At 45.0% G+C, this 17,655-nt stretch overlaps 6 protein-coding genes across 6 annotated transcripts; 4 read left to right on the top strand and 2 right to left on the bottom strand.

Moving 5' to 3' along the window:
- Nucleotides 1-143: 143 nt before the first annotated feature.
- On the bottom strand, nt 144-7,319 carry JR316_0007992 (putative ATP-dependent helicase C17A2.12; the record flags this gene model as incomplete). Its single annotated transcript, XM_047893712.1, has 10 exons — nt 144-567; nt 624-1,373; nt 1,427-1,614; nt 1,664-1,764; nt 1,815-2,933; nt 2,998-4,297; nt 4,348-5,860; nt 5,910-6,039; nt 6,089-6,687; nt 6,742-7,319. The coding sequence occupies 10 exons, from the start codon at nt 7,317-7,319 to the stop codon at nt 144-146; spliced, it is 6,702 nt and encodes a 2,233-aa protein (XP_047747027.1).
- Nucleotides 7,320-7,528: 209 nt separating this feature from the next.
- JR316_0007991 (Lipid phosphate phosphatase 2) lies at nt 7,529-8,809 on the top strand (the record flags this gene model as incomplete). The annotated part of the gene is made up of 7 exons (XM_047893711.1): nt 7,529-7,599; nt 7,659-7,772; nt 7,876-8,001; nt 8,058-8,101; nt 8,170-8,233; nt 8,284-8,518; nt 8,576-8,809. 7 exons carry the CDS (start codon nt 7,529-7,531, stop codon nt 8,807-8,809), a joined length of 888 nt encoding a protein of 295 aa, XP_047747026.1.
- Nucleotides 8,810-8,846: 37 nt separating this feature from the next.
- Nucleotides 8,847-11,244, bottom strand: JR316_0007990 (Protein NRD1; the record flags this gene model as incomplete). The annotated part of the gene is made up of 6 exons (XM_047893710.1): nt 8,847-10,143; nt 10,201-10,438; nt 10,567-10,666; nt 10,777-11,025; nt 11,077-11,172; nt 11,230-11,244. 6 exons carry the CDS (start codon nt 11,242-11,244, stop codon nt 8,847-8,849), a joined length of 1,995 nt encoding a protein of 664 aa, XP_047747025.1.
- Nucleotides 11,245-11,502: 258 nt separating this feature from the next.
- Nucleotides 11,503-11,798, top strand: JR316_0007989 (uncharacterized protein; the record flags this gene model as incomplete). The annotated part of the gene is made up of 2 exons (XM_047893709.1): nt 11,503-11,601; nt 11,658-11,798. The coding sequence occupies 2 exons, from the start codon at nt 11,503-11,505 to the stop codon at nt 11,796-11,798; spliced, it is 240 nt and encodes a 79-aa protein (XP_047747024.1).
- Nucleotides 11,799-12,544: 746 nt separating this feature from the next.
- Nucleotides 12,545-14,099, top strand: JR316_0007988 (uncharacterized protein; the record flags this gene model as incomplete). The annotated part of the gene is made up of 2 exons (XM_047893708.1): nt 12,545-12,748; nt 12,798-14,099. The coding sequence occupies 2 exons, from the start codon at nt 12,545-12,547 to the stop codon at nt 14,097-14,099; spliced, it is 1,506 nt and encodes a 501-aa protein (XP_047747023.1).
- Nucleotides 14,100-15,980: 1,881 nt separating this feature from the next.
- On the top strand, nt 15,981-17,370 carry JR316_0007987 (Subunit of heteropentameric Replication factor C (RF-C); the record flags this gene model as incomplete). The annotated part of the gene is made up of 7 exons (XM_047893707.1): nt 15,981-16,096; nt 16,155-16,219; nt 16,274-16,407; nt 16,464-16,777; nt 16,826-17,037; nt 17,093-17,225; nt 17,280-17,370. 7 exons carry the CDS (start codon nt 15,981-15,983, stop codon nt 17,368-17,370), a joined length of 1,065 nt encoding a protein of 354 aa, XP_047747022.1.
- Nucleotides 17,371-17,655: the final 285 nt, after the last annotated feature.

The following is a 17,655-nucleotide window of genomic DNA, read 5'->3' as shown; positions in this document are numbered from 1 at the left end:
GACGTCGATGGAAGCTATAAAGTTGGACAGAAACGTGGCACAGATGGGAGATGTGTATGATTATAATATGTGTACGTCCAGAAAACAAATAGCATGACAAATTAGTTAAGCTAAATCCAAACAAAAAGCGAAGCAAGATTAATTTAAGCAGATCGAGCCAAAGCCTTCTTTCTCTGCTCGTAAATTTCCTCGTCGATCGTATCACTTGTCAAGAATCGCCACACATTGACATGCTTTGTCTGTCCATATCGCACCAAACGACCAACGGCCTGGGTTTCACATGCTGTATAAATTTCCTGCGATGGCGCCAGAAGTGGGGAAAGGAAGATAGCATGGTTCGCGGAAGTAAGATTGGCGCCGCTAGCACTTTCATCCATGACATTGAGCAATAAAACACGTTCTTTGCTGTCGTTCTGGAACTGTTCAAGATTTTTACTCTTTGCGTTAGCCGATCCTTTGATTTCCAGATACTTGACGCCGTGCTCTGTGAAAGCCTCTGCCACCTTCTTCATTAAATCAGGGAATTGGACGAAAACCAGGACGCGTTCATTCTTCGGGATTCGTTTCCTTATAAGTGCTATCAACTTGAAATCCTGAATTAGAAACAATAACTTATTACGCACTTGACCAAATCGACCATTTTTTCGAGCTTCATGCCGAAGTGACGCCCTTTGCCATGTCGCTCTTCATCATCGACTCCAAGTGTTTCGGCTTTGACGACGTTGAGTACCCGAGCAGCAGCTTTACATTGCCCCAACGCTGCGTAGACACACTCCTCTTTCTCGGCGCAGCTTTTGACGCAGGTGAGGCAACCCATATGGCCGCATGATGAGAGAACAGCAATCTCGTCAAGCACCAACTTCTCCCTCTTACAACTTGGACAAGAAACCTGAACAGGCTGATCTCTTTGCTTTTGAAGATCACGGACTACTGTGAAGTATCGTAGAGACCTGACACGGCCAACCAACTCTTTAGTGATGCGTCTGATTTCGTGGGTTTTTTCCCGATGCTCCCAGGCAAGTGCCTTGGTCTTCTCAGATAAATGGATATCTTGAGCTTTGGGTTTGGACTTGGGTGCTCCAGCTCCGGCTTCGTCGAGTAACTTGATGACAATATCAGTTGATTCTTTGTCGTCGACGCCTTCCGTTCTCGAGATCCGGACATATTCGATGAACATGGATTCTTGCCCAGTATTCCCAAGACTTTTCTCACGCTTGACACCATCTTTAAGAGCCTTTAGCAGGTCAGCTTTGCATTGGTCTAATTGCCTCTGACGTTCTTCAACAATAACGTCACAGGCTTTCATGGCGTTTTCGTTAGAGGTTTCCAAATCGAAATGCGAGCATCGTTTGAGCAAAGCCTCTTCAGCAGATCTATAGCGACTCGTTAAATGCATTGCCATGATGTAAATTCTTACGAGACTTACTTGCTTTCTCCTAGGGACTGTGCTAGTCGTCGCTCTCTGTCACTTTCGGTCTTCTTTCCACGTTTGATGGTCATATCAAGGGAGCGCAAGTGGTGCTCCAGCTCGAGATAAATGGCACGCTCTGCCGCCGGTAGAACAATGGTTTCAATACGAGCTGTCCAGGGAATTTCATCGATTTCCGCAATGTTCTATTTTATTTTGTGATTAGACTAAATCAAAGATTGAACAGTTACTTACTTGGCGTACGAACTGATCCAAGAAACCTTGACCAACAGTGTGCCTATGAGCATGCCATTGCACACTATGGACTTCGCGGAACGAATGGAAACGTTCCACAGCTACCGGGATAGATTAGTGGTACCAAAAACCTCTTGGTGTGGATGCATACCTGTTTGCTCCTTGCGGCGTTTCTTCACCTCAACTGACTGTCCTTCACCGTCGTCGTCAACCCCCAGATGGATATTCAAAAATGCGGATATCGTTTTAAGCGCCCCAAAGTCGTGAATTGGTGGAGTTCCAGAAAGTACCCACTTACGTTCGGCCGTCAGGTTGGTTATTAACGCATGAACTTTACCATCTAGGTATGTGTACTCATCGACCACTACTCGAGCAAAATGGAACATTTCAAATGGAGGGGCCTGCATGAGAGTCCAATCGCTTTGAACCGCCCTCGAACCAAGTTTCCAAGGATCGCTGTCTGTTCGCTTCGGTTTCTTTGCTGGGCGCTCAGTATCTCCAGCTGCTTTGCGTTTTGAGGCCTCCTTCTTAGCTGGTTTGGTCTCTGACTCATCAACGTCCATGGCATTGTCGTTGCTGGTCTCTTCCGAGTCGTCAACAATGACAGGCGCTGCTTTCAGCCGACCTGTCGGCCTTGCCTTCCGGGTAGATTGAGTTTTCCCTTTAACTTTCGATTTCCCTTTGGGAACGTCTTCGTCCTCTTCCTCGTCAAACTCGGACATGTCGACGTCTGAATCATTCTCATCGGAAGAGCTTCCATAATAATCAGAAGAGGGAGAAGAATTTCTCCTTGATTTCTTCGTTTTCTTGGAATTAACAGGTCTTGAAGATTTCGAGGTATTCTTCTTCGCTACCTTTTTACTGGGAGCCTCGCTGACGGAAGCATCTTCATCATCAGAAATGATTATAACTGATTTGGTAGCAGCGCGTCGTTTTCGCTTCATCCCGGTTTCTTCTGATTCGCTATTCTTGTCGTCATCCGGTGAAGAGCGAGAAGAGCTTTGCTGGCTCTTGGTCGATGAATGATGATACATGGGGATAACCACTTCCACTATGCGTCCAGAAGGGGTAGGTTTAGCAATCATTTTTGGCGGGGAATTTGATTCTGGTGCGATGACTGGCTTTGGCACCGACTTTGTTTCTTTAGATTTAGACTGTGTTTGTGCCACCTTCCCAGATTCCCGTTGCTTGAGACTTGCAGCTTCGCGGTACGATCTTCCCTTCAATCGTTTGCTGGCTACAAGCGCAGCAGCAGCTATTTCCTCTTCGACTGGTCGGCGCAGCCAACAATTAGCATTAATTACTCACATAGTGGTTGTATGCAATTTGCTTACTTCTTTTCTGGGCATCCTTAACTTCCTTCATCACTGCAGAAGATCCATTTTCTTGGAGGCGATCAACCTGACTTTTCAATGCACTCAAAGTTTTTTCCAACTGAGAGTTGAAGTGACGACCATCTTTAGAAGGTAATTCCCCTGCACCCGCCAGTAACTGGAGGTTATCGAGATATGCGGTGCTTTTGAAGATATTGGAGGCGACAATAATAATGTCTGCACTCTGGAAATCTTGGATTGACTTCGAATTGAGGTTGGAGACAGTGGATACCTCGAGAACTTTGAATCTTTTGTTCGTGAATTTCCTCACTTCGGATGCCCACTGTCTTGTAAGATGAGGAGGGACCACAATGAGAGTCCCTTCAATGTGAACTTTGCCAGCAATTCGGCCTCTCTTGGCAAACTCGTTCGCCACGCTTTTTGAGGTGCAGTCTATAAGACCTAGAGTAATAGCTGTTTTTCCATAACCAACTTGATCAGCAAGAACTCCACCTCTGACATAAATAGGCCGCTGAACGCGTCCCTCGGCTCTCCATCCAAGAGGATCAAGAATTGCCTCAGATATTTCCTCTTCAATGAAGGGAGGGGCTTCAGATGATTCTTGATTAATCATCCACTCGAGAGACCGAAGTTGCTCTTTGCGAAGGGGTATACCAAAGCTTGGTGGCTGAGAGTGCTCTATATCACGTTTGTTGCTCAAAATGGTGAATTTGGGGAAGATAGAGTTTGCTGCAGGAGTATAATTGGTATCTAACCGCCATGTCATTGTGATTTGTTCGTTGTGAATATTCTGAGGTAGACGATGGAGGGCGCGATGCAATAACGAGGGTATATTTACGCCAACTCGTACCATCCCAACGCCATCTTCTCTTAACTTGAGTTGAGTGACAAATGGCGCGGGCCTCCCTTTAAGCCGACGTTCGTACTCTCCTGCCTGTATGGGATCTTCTACAGCCACCATTTTTTTGTTTTTGGACATCCAGCGTAACTGTGGGGCAGAGGGTGCGCATCGTTCGCAATTAGAATGGTCACCAAGGGAATCAACCTTTTGCCAAGATTTAAAGTTTTCATCGACATGCCGAATACGTTCCATCAACCAAGCTAAAGCCTTAAATGTGCTTCGTTCATGAACCTTGTCGACGTCTGCCCATTGACCTTGAGGCCATTCAGGACCTGCCTGTCCCCTCAATGAGACGCTGCATGTCAATAATGCGTAAGCATCGCGGCACGCATCGTTTGAAATGGGTATATGTAATGTTTGCTCAGGTAAACCAAAAGTGGCATCCTGTCCAGAAGATGCCTAAATAAAAGTTAGTACCCGTTGAGAAAAGACAAAATGAAAATCTATACCTGAAGACCGACAGAGTCTGCCGCTATCCATTTGAATGGTAGATGACAAGAAACAATTTCTTCTTCATCCTTACTCGACTGTCTCCAAGATGGGTCAAGCTTGCAGATGATAGGCCTGTATTCTTGATATTCGAGTCTTCGGGTAGTGATAGAAAAAACAAAGCAATCTTCAGAGTCGTCAGTACGATGAGGATCAAAAAGCATGAATAATGGAGGTAGGTCCGTATTATCCGGTTCGACTTTGCGATGTAAAGCCCCGTTAGCGGTCCCACATTTATCGAGAAGTTCGTAAATGCCAGAGATGTCCCGGTCCAGGGCTTTGGCATCGATAGGTGGGACAGCTATTTTGATTTTAGAAAAAACCATTTTGTTTTTGAAGTCTTCACCCACGAGACCTAGACGTGCTTCCCATGAAGGTACAAGTTCACCGGCACCTTGAATCTTGACAGGAATGGATGATCGACACGGGAAAGCAAATTGCCATTTTCCACGGAGAAGACTGTCTTTGCAAAGAAATCTGCCAACAGGATATTGAAGAATTTGGCGAATTTCCGCATTAGCAGGTTCATCCGCCTCCGCGGTTGCATAGAGACGCCACTCAGGTTGTTTCGGATGAAGTTCCAGCTCCAAAGTACCGGCAGGGGATTGATAAATGGCAGTCCAAACCTCCTGCCTCTTGAGCTCAACGAAACGAAGTTCGGACTTGCAGGCTCGCAGGACAGCTTCACTCCATGCGATCCAACGTGATTCCGGAATAGATATCTTGTCGCCCTTTCGAAGTTTAACGAGAAGTGCTTCATCGACGGTAACAAGTGATATACACATAGGAAGTGTCGACTTCAATGTCTTCGAAAATTGGGAAGGGTGCACTCGAACAGAGTTGGCGTTGTCGATGAGCTCAGGATTATGCTCAGGCCTGCCTCCGCACTTTTGACAGAAAGAGCTTCCACAGTCTTTGCAGAGAAAGAGTGGCCTCGTCCTCATATCCACACGGCCTTCGCAAGAACACAGTCGTTTGCTCTTCTCGGCATTGTCCAGAAGTTCTCTGAATGACAGCACCTCAGTAATGGATAGGTCAAGAGGTTTATTGGTCAGGTTTTCCTCCCCAACCACCGAACTTGCCAAAACTAATCCTCGAGACGCGGGGAGAAATGTAGCCGATGGCACCTCATCCACCTCATAATTCTCGCCTGTATGTTTGAATTCATAAGTTTCGGAATCGTTTCCAGCTTTGAGCAGGCTTTTGGCTGTAACAAGGGCGGCCAAAATGCATGCACCGACCACGGTTGTTGACATGGCATTGCCTGCCAAATCAGCCAACTGGTCCTCGGTTTCGCGTGTTAAAAGTAGCTTATCTACTGGTAGGCCTTGCATGGATAATGCCTCCAAACCAACCATTGGACCGCCCCGATTGGTGATATAAGGTATCATAGATGGGGTAAGACAGGGGCAAATTCCAACCTTGTTCGACCCAATGGTACGGTCCACGTTTTGGGAAAGATTCCAAACCTGACTGTTATGACGTTAGAATGGCCTCTTTCTGGTCATGATAAAAATCTCACGTCTTATACGAAGGGTCTATCCCTTTCGTTGCAGATCGCAACAAACTAATGTCCATGAGATCCCACACTCGTTCCACTTGACCGACACCCCAATCATTCCAAGCAAAATCAGGAAGTTTACAAAAGCCCCCTATAACAGCGTGTAAATAAATGTATAAATTCAGATTTCCGGACCGTACCTTCTTCCCAACTTGTAAGGGGACGCTTTGCACCCAGAGCTTCCTCCAGTCTTGCTCGTTGATGGCGAGACTCGCATCGTCCCCAGTCGGTTCGTCCAGTTCGTCTATCAAGGGCATTGTAACCTTCCTGGACAAGCTTTTGTCGCGCTTGGTGTATACGAGGGTCATCTGAATGAAGTAGAAATGCGTCCAATGTGGACGACGCGGGTCGTTTCAAATCAATAGTAACCAGCTGTTTCCACTTCTTAGGGATTGAGGAACCGCTCTTGTTTACAGCAATAAGATATACTCTGGTTCTTGTGTGAGGAATATAGTAAGCCTTTGTATCAACGCGAGAAAACTCGGCGCTGTATCCTTCGTCTTCGAAATACTTCTTGACTTTATCCCAGGGTGCTGAACAGACGTTTTCCAAAATGACGATTGGTGGACGATGCTGTTTAACCCAGGACATCATGCCTCGGAATGTTTGACCAGACTCGCCATTTGCATCGATATCTTGCTTTTGAGTATTCAGATTTGAGTAATCCACACAAGAAGTTCCTGCAATCAAGATGTCAACATCGCCTGGCACCGGTGCTAGTGCTCCATAAGCCGTGTGGCTGCAAATACCAAAAGTCAGTTTCAGTAACCATTCCACAAGGTATTGTACATACGCTTCTTCATCTCCCAATTCGCATACATCGCGAAATAAGAGGGGTGGATGGAAATTACGTTCAATGTATGCCTGTTTGAATGGCTCGATTTCGCACGAGAAAACGTGTTCGGTTTCGAGATTGAGGCCGTGTTGGTCAAGTATTGACTTTTGTATAAGTTCGAGAGCCAAGAGGGGTGATTCTGTGCCCGAACACATTGTGGCAACGCGTAACTTTCGACCTTTGACGTGTTCTGCCACTTCCTTAATTTGAGGTATGCGGCCGACAAGATCATCGAAAATGGCTGGGATGTCGTTGATAGGTGGGAGGTCAGAAGCGTCAGGCGCAGACGATTTCGGAACTTTCTTAGAATTAGCGGATGGCGCGTCCATATCCACATCCGAAGATGGATCTTCAACCATTGAGGCGTCCTCGACTACATCATCGACTTGGGTATCGTTGGCGGATTCAGATACATTATCTGTATCCGGAGGAGGCGTAGCTTGCTTGCTCTTCTTCTTCTTGATATCACCCCCGAAGAAAGATGAGATGGATTTCTGACCTTGAGGTCGAGCTTTGGATGGTTTTTCTTTAGCCATGAAGGCTTTTAGAGAAAGTGTGATCGCCAATGCCAAGCACTATTATTAATACTTGACGCGAGGAGTCACGTCACTGTCACAAAACGAATCGAGACAAACTGGTTCACGACATCCGCAAGCAATCTGGAGCCTACCGAGAACAAGATTCTCTCTGACTTCTCTAACTTTAGCTCTATCCCTGACAGCTTCTTTGAGCCTGCCGGTGTGTAATGTTGCGTTCCAAACAATATTGTGGAGAAGACGCTTTGGAATGGGCCAACAGGCCTTTCTTCGTCGATTGGTAAATTACTGCGTTTGCTTCCGCGTCCTGTTAATTAATTTGAATTTGTTCGAACTTAGGGCAGTCACTGGTGTGATATGGCTACTTTCTTATTTCGTATCTGCCTCCCCAGTTTATCAACGAGACTTCACTCTATCTGATCCGGACATCAGTCATCCTCATAGAAAAGACCAGTACGTCGACTTTGCATCAACTCACCTCCCTTAAGACCCGCCAGATGAAATACTACGCAGTTATCCCTGGATACTGAATCATAGCGTTCAATTTTTGTCACAGAATCGAATCATGGCTAAATAACTTGATATCTCTTTTCTGCCCATTACTAGTTTTTGTGGGAGTGGGATGTATCAAGCGTTCTATGCTCGTGATACATCACAGTGCAATAGGATTGTTTACAGCAAGGTGTGTCTCTTTCCCGACCATCCTTAGACTTATAGAGAAGTTTTAACAGGCAAAAGAGGTGTAGCACGACTGATCACAGAAGCATTCAAACATAGTGTTGGTTAGCATGCACGATATCCATCAACGTTAACCTGCAAAATGTGTTGTCTAACGTGTTATTGGCCTTAGGTCGACTAAGACCCGATTTTCTTGCCAGGTGCAGGTGGGATGAGGCACTGAAAAAATGCACTGGGTGAGTCGTGTCCATACCACTCATGAGCATCGGCCAATTCTCCTATTTAGCGAACGCGACAAGATTCTTGCCGGGCGCAAATCATTTCCATCGGGTCATTCTTCGACAGCATTTGCTGGGATGCTCTTCTTGTCACTTTGGATTGCCGGTCAGACAGCCGCTTGGTGTTTTGCTGTTCCAAAATCTGGCCATAATTTCCGGTCTAGCCGAATGCTTTCTTTTGCTCTTTCATTACTTCCAATTTTTTGGGCAGCACATGTTGCAGTGACGCGGATCCAAGACTATGTAAGTTACACTCGTTACACATCTTTGATCTCTCCATGCTAAATAACCCTTTGGCAGCGCCATCACACAGAAGACGTCATCATTGGTAGTTTGCTGGGGTGCATCTCCGCTCTCCTTTCTTACCTTTTATTCTGGCCAAACCCGCTTTCGCAGGACTCATATGAACCCAGTGTATACGGGGAACCCCGATTGCTATATACATATACCGGCAGAAATCACCAGAGGACCAGAACTACTGAATTTGAATTGGGTAGGTTTGAAGCGGAAGATGTTGATAGTACATACGTGTAGGAACATGCGAAACGGATGTGTTGGAGAGTAATCTGCGTCATGAAACGTCCATCGCCATCCCACGAACGAAAACCCATTTATCTCCGACTCGTTGCATTTTGCCTGAGTTGGAGGGGTTTGATGGCTCAGAATTTTCTTGTTTTCCAACAGGTTGTTCTCTGACGAAATGATCCCCCCCCGAAGAGTATTTCGTACCCGTATATATCCCCTGACTGGTTTTGTTGGATACTAGGCTACCAGGACCATGAAAATTTCGGTTGTCCCCATAGACATTCGCCCCTTGACCTCTCGGGAGCACATCGCTTCGATTGTCTCTGCCATTGTTTGATGAGGGATGCATAGCTTCACTTGACTGATTTGTAGCATCGAACGCTCCATTAGAGTTTTTCATACCAGTTGACATCACAAACTGCATGAGTTCTTCGGTCGAAGGCAAATAACCATGGGTGACCTGCCACATCTTTCCGAGTGCTTCCCACGAACTGGGAGAGGTATAATCAAATGTCGAGTAATTAAAATGGTCCATCCCAAGGTCTTTTGCGTTTGATTTACTGGCATCGGATGCACTAGGTTTGTTTGATGTATTCGCAGTTACCAAAGATGATACAAAATTTTGTTCATGATGTGATTGTTCCGGATTACTCGTTGATAATGATGTTTTGGAAGATTGGGCCAATGTGGGTAGAGTCGATGAGATAGGTGATTTGTCGTTATTTACAGCAGGAGGTGGTGTAGGCGATCCTGGTCGAATATCCCTTCCAAATTCATCCTTGCCAGTTTCATTATCCCCACTAGCAGCAGGGTCTCGTTCGGCAGGATACTGGGATGCAAGCTGCGGTCTCCGAGGTGGACTAAAGTAACGTGAATCCTTTCTGCCTCCGTATCTACTCGAAGGGCTTCTAGATCGGCTTCGCCCTCCTCTACCCCCACGGGCAGGGCTCTGATCTTTGTCTCTATAACGGTCACGGTCACGAGAATCCCAGTCGCGTCCTTGAAATTTATCACCACGGCCTCTGTTTCGAAAACTGCTTCTATACCTTCCTCTCACATTGTCACGCTCGTCAAAACGAGGATCAGGGCGGGTTTCGCTCTCGGGACTACGATATCCTCTGACCATTGCTCGAGGCTCATTTCGAACATGGGGTAGATTGTGTGAAATACCATTAACACCAGAAGAGGAGGGAAATTTCTGGATATTTACAAACTCTGCTGGGGTTAAAGATTGTGAGGTAGGTGGTACAGATGCAGCCGTGTGTGCTAACTGTTGTATGACGGCTAGATGGGTAGCATCTAAATGAGATGATCCAACAATATTTGTAGCTGTAGCTATTCGCCTTTATGAGAAATGTTAGATGGAACTAGGGCCACGGATGTTAATATTTTTAACATACGGGTTCATCGGTGGTGGTATATTCGTACTTGAGGCTGCAGCCTGTGTTAGTAATGCTAAAAGAGCAGCTTGTGGGTCCAATCCAGCCATTGTTGGAATGTTCGGGCGAATGGTAGCAGGCACTGGGGGCACTTCGACCGGTTGTACTGGTGTAATTGGACTTGCAGACGGGGGTGGCACTTGAGAGGTAGGGTTCGCAGTTCGGGGATCCGTGGTCGACATCGATTTCGAGTCCGGCTCTAACGAAAAATAAAAACCAAACCATATTTCAGTTAATGAACTCAAAAGAAGAAAGTATTTAGGTTGAAACTGATAAATTGTAGGAATTGGTGATACTTAGCAAAAGTATGAAAGCTATCATATGCACCTTTTTCCACTTCGTTGAAAATTGCTGCTAATTGAGACAAAATGGTAGGTGGGAATGTGTTGCCCTTTATCCATATGTCAAGAATTTTCTTGGTCTTTTCCTAAAAAGATCCAGAGCGTTAGATCTGTCATTCAAGGATTACGGAGCGTGTGTTTTGGAGAAGGAGAAAGTCAAAGTATAGGAGCAACGAACTAAGAAGTGATTACTTACCTTGGTTTCAGGAGACTGAGTCGCAAGCATGTCCTGGAATAAACCTTCGACTACCCCACCCATTTTAAACAAAAAAGAAGCGGAATTGCCTGGATGAGTAAAGGCGTCGCCCGAGAGGTTGTGTTTTGTAGCATGATGCTTAGCAGCCCTCGCAAGCGCATCGAATATATAAAGGCTCGCAACTTTGGCAGCGGCTGTAGGCAGTGATTTGTGGTTGCGATAGAGAACGGAAACAAGTTGGGTATCGTGCTGTTCATTGACATAAATCAATTGGTGCATAAGAATCGAAACTTTGCACACCTCCATATTTCTCATGGCAATCTCTGTCAAATTCGTTATTTTCGAGGCAGACAAACGTTTAGAGTTGACTGCTTCTTTCAAGATACTTTCAAATTCCTGAAATAGTGTATGTAAAAACCAACTCGCGGTTCCGGTAAAACTGGACATACATACCTCCGGGAGACCCATGAGAGCTGAGGTTTTCTCTAAGATGCAAGCCCAGGGATGGCTAAGGTAACAGACAAGAGTAACTCAACCGCCCGCCGCGAAGAACGATGGACCGATGGTGGTCCTTGGTGGAGACGAATTAAGATATTTGTGTTTGTTGGTCGGCAACATGGTCTGTGCACGGGTCCTTGGTGCCGATCTTGTTTCCCGGAAGCAAAGCCGGAATACCTCTGTTTTAACACAGGCGTTCTATTCAGCTCATTTTTCGTTGGCTTTTTAATGGCAAATGGAAGGGCAAAAGCCACACTTTTCACTGCAGTTCTATTTTCTTCACTGACTATCTGGGCTGTTCATTTTCAACAACAGCAGGAAAGAGACGTGAGTTCTTCACAAGCAATACTTACCGGAATTGTAATAATCACCTAATTTTCTAGTCCATGTATAAAGGCGTATTAAAAGATGATGAACGCCGTCGTGAAAAAATGCGGCAGAGAGAAGAGGACCTACTCGCCTCCCAAAAGAAGAGGGAACTTTATGAACGAGTGCAGTCTGTTGAAAAATCTCCAAATCATTGAAGGAATCCCTCAGGCAAATGTCAGTTTTGAAAGTACGATGAAAATTCATATATATCTGAACAAGGTTTTTCGGTTACATAGATGCCTGACCTTTTTTCCTCTCGAAATCTATTTCGCATTCACAATGCTACTACTTTCGATAACGACACTCCTTCCCTTCTCAGTGTTATCGCATGATAACGGAGTATCCACTGTTCTTTGTTTAGAAATAAAGGGACAAAAACCATGTTCCCTTGTTTCCATAAAATTTTTCAATCTTTTTCAATCTCAAGTCAAGTAAGCAACAACAATTTGCGGGTGCACAGCGTTCGCGATTGACAATGTCATTAAGCCTAGTTTCACTATTTTATGCATAGCTCAGTGATACTCAGTAATTACTGTTGGCTCGTATTCCCCATGTACATTGCAAGCTTATTATGCGTGGGGTAGTATACTTTAGTTTTTTGAGGTACGTTTTCCTGTTTGTTAGCACCGATGCCAGTTTTGTTCAGTCGGCTCCGCCCGATGTCGGCGCTTACTCGATCCTTATTTACTACCGTCTTCAAGTACAAACACACTCAACAACCAATCATCGTCGCTGGCAAGTTTTTCTTTCGACAACATAGAAACTTCAACGTGCGTAAATTTTTGTTTTCCTCTCAAATATCCATTAACCGGGTTTTTTTTGTAGAGCGAGTCCCGGAGGCTACCACCCATTTCAATATACCTGCGCTATAATACCACGTCAGTACACCCCCCAACACCCTATGCATCCAGCATTATCCATAGACGAAATTTTATGCCGAATATTCTACTTTTGCTCCGAATACGACCAACGATCTTTACTGTTTGCAGCGCAAACATGCAAAGCCTGGACAGATCCTGCGCTTGATTTGCTTTGGAGACGATTGCACTCCCTCGGACCTTTATTACTATTACTCCCAGGAATCACAATATCGAACGATGAATACGTGAGTTCTTACCTGTTGATTAGCAAGGCTGCCCCTCAAATGATAGCAGATCTATACAGACTCAGGCTCCACGGGTGACCTCCGTCTATTCAATTCATATGCACGCCGAGTCAAACATATCAGCAACAAACAAAGACTTAGAATCAATCCATCAATGACCTCACGACTACGCTCTGCCTACACCAACGGGACACAACTGTCAAATCTCACAACTGCCCACATATCCATCCACAAAACTAATTCATTCTTGCTGCCATATCATATATCTTCAAAACTTAGTCGCCTCAACATTGACATCGGTTTTCAACGGCAAGAGGCTGACATTTTTGCAGTCTTATGTGAATATCTTGAACATGTACATTTTCTTTGTGACGACCTCCGCCACCTCAGTCTCCGCGGACTCGCTGATAAACGTTTAAATGAAGTCATCGCTGGAATGCAACGCCTTGAAACCATTTCCCTTCGACTGGGACGAACACTGTCATTGGAAACTGTCACTGCTATCAAGACCTTTCCATATCTAACGGAGCTAGAAATTCATGCAGGCCATCTAGCAGTGGACCTCTCAGACGAAATATACCAAGCTAATAACCTACAATCTTTTCCATCTCTGAAAAAACTGACGATCCGAGCACAATCACCTCTAATAGAAAATCTTATCCAGTGCGTTCAAAATAATACCCTAAATTATCTTCATATCGAATTGGAGGATTCCACTTCACATTCGTCCTGGGACACCATTTTTACCTCAATCACCCTCAAAGCATCTCTTACCCTCCACCATCTATCATTAGAGCATCATTACGAAATACCGGAACAGCCTATATTTATCGCGTCTGGCGCAACTCACAGTACTCAGGGTACGGACCCCACCGATACTTCTATGCGCTTCGATACTCTGCAAATTTTATCTAAACTTAAATCTCTTCGTCATTTCACACTGGACCTCACACTTCCAACAATTACGTCCGATGACGTTGTCGACAAGATCATCTCTTGGTGGCCAAACCTTGAGCACTTCGAATTGGGATTATTCTCTCAGGTTGATGATATCACAAATATTACGAATTCGGTAAAGATATCGACCGCTGTCCTCCCCTTGTTCGCTTCTAAGTGCCCCAAACTCAATCGCCTCATAATACCGTTAGCGATTGATGAAATACCGGTGTTATACCCACTCCCGTGGATCCCTTTGCCCAGTGAACTCCGCAACCTTACCATTGCTCGACTGAATACCCCGGACCCAATTGAACTTGGTCAATTTCTTCGAAAACTGTTCCCCAACTTGGAACGTCTGGAGGGTCCTTGCGATGATGCTCAAATGTGGATCGATGTCAACAACAGGTTGTGAAAGTGATTGCTATCCTCTAGACTCTATTGTAAACCCTTTTTGCCTCCCCATCAACATATAGAATGTGGGCGACCACCCACATAGACACAGATAGACTTAGACATTTTATTTAGAAACTAGACCCATATTAGCTTGTAATTGTACATATTAAGTGGTAGTAACCCTTAGAAGATTAGAATTTAATACGTATGCAGACATGACAAAACGTATTGATTATAATAAACACCTTGTCGACTGTAGTGGCGAAAAGGTAGTCTCGGCCTCCCATCCTCTTTCGGATCGGTTACCCAATATGGGTAACCCATCGTCAGAGTCTGGGTCACAACCAACGGTCGCAACATACTAAGTAGTATATGTAGTACCATTGCGTTCGTGGGTTTCTCGCATTTCCTTGGCATATCTGCTGGCCAAAAAAATTGTCCCTACCACAATTTTACACACATGTACAGGATTCATACTACTTTACTCTTTAATTGGAATCATAATAAATATAACTGTAAGTATTGTGAGCAGTGAGCACTGTTTGGATCTACCATTTTTCACTTTCGAGATGGAAAGCATTTTTTATGAGAATGCCTGTATGCGTAATATAGGCCATTAGGAGAAACAATGGCAATGAACCTACATGGTTGGCCATTCCTTGAATGCCTAAGGCAAAGCTCACCTTTGATTTGACAGCACAGTTGTTAAAAAAGTGCCAAGGAAATGCGAACACAATGGTATGTTGCGACCATTGGTTACATCCCGGTACCCATATTGGGTAACCGATCCGAAAGAAGATGAGAGGCCGAGACTAGCGAAAAAGCAGTGTAGTTTATTCTCTTGATTTCTTCAAAGATAACGGGATGGAATGAATGTATTCAACAGCGCGAACATACACAACTTCCTCTAATCACTAATCGTAATCAAAAGTATTTAGACAACGGGGGGTTTGGTGCCAGGCTGGAAAGTGTAAGTCAAACCACATTTGCCACAATATTGACGGTCCTTGTGGAAGGCCATCTGAAGGTCGAATGAAATATAAATTTTAAATTCCACAGCAAAAAATAGGTAACGTACGAAGATACCGGCACCACACTCGGCGCTGGGGCATTCACGGCGGAGACGCTTGATCTTGCCGTCTGAGTCGACCTTGTAGTACTTCAGAATCGACATCTTAACCTTCTTGCGCTTGTGCTTGATCTTCTTGGGAGTCTGTAAAAAAGCAAGGGTTAGAAAATAGGGTATAGTCGGCGAAAAAGTGGTACCCTACGTTGTAGGTCTTTTTCTTCCTCTTCTTGGCGCCACCACGAAGACGGAGCACCAAGTGAAGAGTAGACTCCTTTTGGATATTGTAGTCGCTGAGAGTGCGACCATCCTCGAGTTGCTTGCCAGCGAAAATCAGGCGTTGCTGGTCGGGGGGGATTCTACATTTCGGTAAGCAGTGGATTAAATAAAATATCGAGAATGAAACGCACCCCTCCTTGTCTTGGATCTTGGCCTTGACATTATCGATGGTGTCCGAGGACTCCACCTCCAAGGTAATGGTTTTGCCCGTGAGGCTACGGTAAACGTCAATGATCTGGACAATTGATTCGCTCCAATTAACTCACGTCTTAACGAAAATCTGCATGTTTGCGGACGCTTTGGTCTATCCAACGATATGAACGGTGGAGTCTTTGACAAAAGCAAGAGCCTCAAATTTGAGGAGAGAAAAAGAGGTGCGGGCTTTTATATCTTCTGCTTGGTCATCATTTATCTGCTTTGTAATCTTTGTGTATGGCCCGAGCGCTGCAGAAAATAAGGTTGGAGCTCCGCACACGTGATGGGCAGGCATTGCCAAGCATGTTCGACGCGTTCTTTTTGATGACGCGCCTTTCTGTATAACACTACGCGTCAAGAATGGATAGCGACGAAGATACTCGAATGATGGATCTTGAATTCTCAACTACGCTGTCCAAGGGCAAGGGAAAGGCTTTCGATCGTGAACTTCCTGCCGAAAATGACAATTTGCCATGGTGCTTTCACTAGTCCCCTCTCTCAACCTGCGGCGGTGCCACTTATCACACGTTAAAGGGTTGAAAAGTACAGGCCAGTCGACTTAAACGACGTAGTATCCCATAAAGACATTATCACCACCAGTTCGTCCTCTTTCAGTTCATTCTAGTTTCTTTCTTAAAACCGGAATCCGGCAGTTGAACGATTCATAGAGAAGAACCGTTTACCTCATTTATTATTCTATGGCCCTCCGGGCACCGGCAAAACGTCTACGATTCTCGCTGTTGCTCGTAGAATATACGGAACGGACTACAGGAAACAAATACTTGAGGTAAATCTCCTTCGTACTTGTTGACCGTTTTGTGGTTTACTAAATGCTTGATCAAGCTCAATGCGTCAGATGAACGGGGCATCGATGTTGTTCGAGAACAAGTCAAACAATTTGCGGAAACAAGGACATTGTTTTCCAAAGGCTTCAAGCTCATTATCCTGGATGAAGCAGATATGATGACTCAACAAGCCCAGGCTGCACTACGTCGTGTAATCGAGCAATACACCAAAAACGTTCGATTTTGTATTATTTGCAATTATGTCAACAAAATTATACCCGCCATTCAAAGTCGATGCACCCGATTCCGATTCTCACCTTTACCAATAGAGGAAGTCGAAAAGCGCCTCGTTACTGTTGTGGGTGCTGAAAAGTATGCTATTTCCTGGTTTCTGTCGCGCTCTGCTAACTTCGAATCAAGCGTCAACCTGACAGCAGATGGGAAAAGGGCATTACTCAAACTTTCCCGAGGTGACATGCGACGAGCACTTAACGTGTTACAAGCATGTCATGCTGCATATGATAACATTGGCGAAACAGAAATCTACAACTGCACAGGCAATCCTGTGCCAGCGGACATCGAGGCTATCGTAAACTCTATGCTTTCTGACGAGTTCACGACGTCATACCAAAGTACGCTTCAAATGCTTAAGTATATATGAATTGCATGATCTCACAAACGTTTTAGTGATATCAAAGCTCAAAACTGAGCGAGGTCTCGCTCTACAAGACCTTCTGACTGGGACGTACGAGTACCTAGAGACGATAGAGCTAAAGCCACATGCAAGGGTCTATCTTCTAGATCATATGGCAACTACAGAGTATGTCGACTGTTATTCCAATTAGCATTGTGTTCCTAACTTCGTCGTTTTTAGATATCGATTAGCATCTGGTGGTAGCGAGAAGATGCAACTGACTGCCCTCCTGGGTGCATTCAAGAATGCTGTTGAATTATCTGCCAAATAGTAATGTTAAAGACCACGATTCTCCATGCTTTTATCGACAGAAGATGCTCTCCCACCCATATTTAGTTTCGCTGTAGTATAACTTAAAGCGTTGCTACTCAATCGATTGCAAAGTTCTGTGGGCCACTCTGCACCGATGATTTAAGTTTTTGCCACTTTGTTTTACTATAGCTCTCTGAACCTAGTGGTATTCTACACCTGGGGGCAGTAGGAATTTGTGACATTCACACATAAAGAATGCAGGTAACATTCGCAATCAAGTAGCAGGAAAAATAATTACCCATTT

The sequence above is a fragment of the Psilocybe cubensis genome, chromosome 7, assembly GCF_017499595.1.
Source record: "Psilocybe cubensis strain MGC-MH-2018 chromosome 7, whole genome shotgun sequence".
Classification (NCBI taxonomy): Eukaryota; Fungi; Basidiomycota; class Agaricomycetes; order Agaricales; family Agrocybaceae; genus Psilocybe; species Psilocybe cubensis.
The sequence above is the reverse complement of the archived record's forward strand: the minus strand, read 5'-3'. Positions and strand labels throughout refer to the sequence as shown.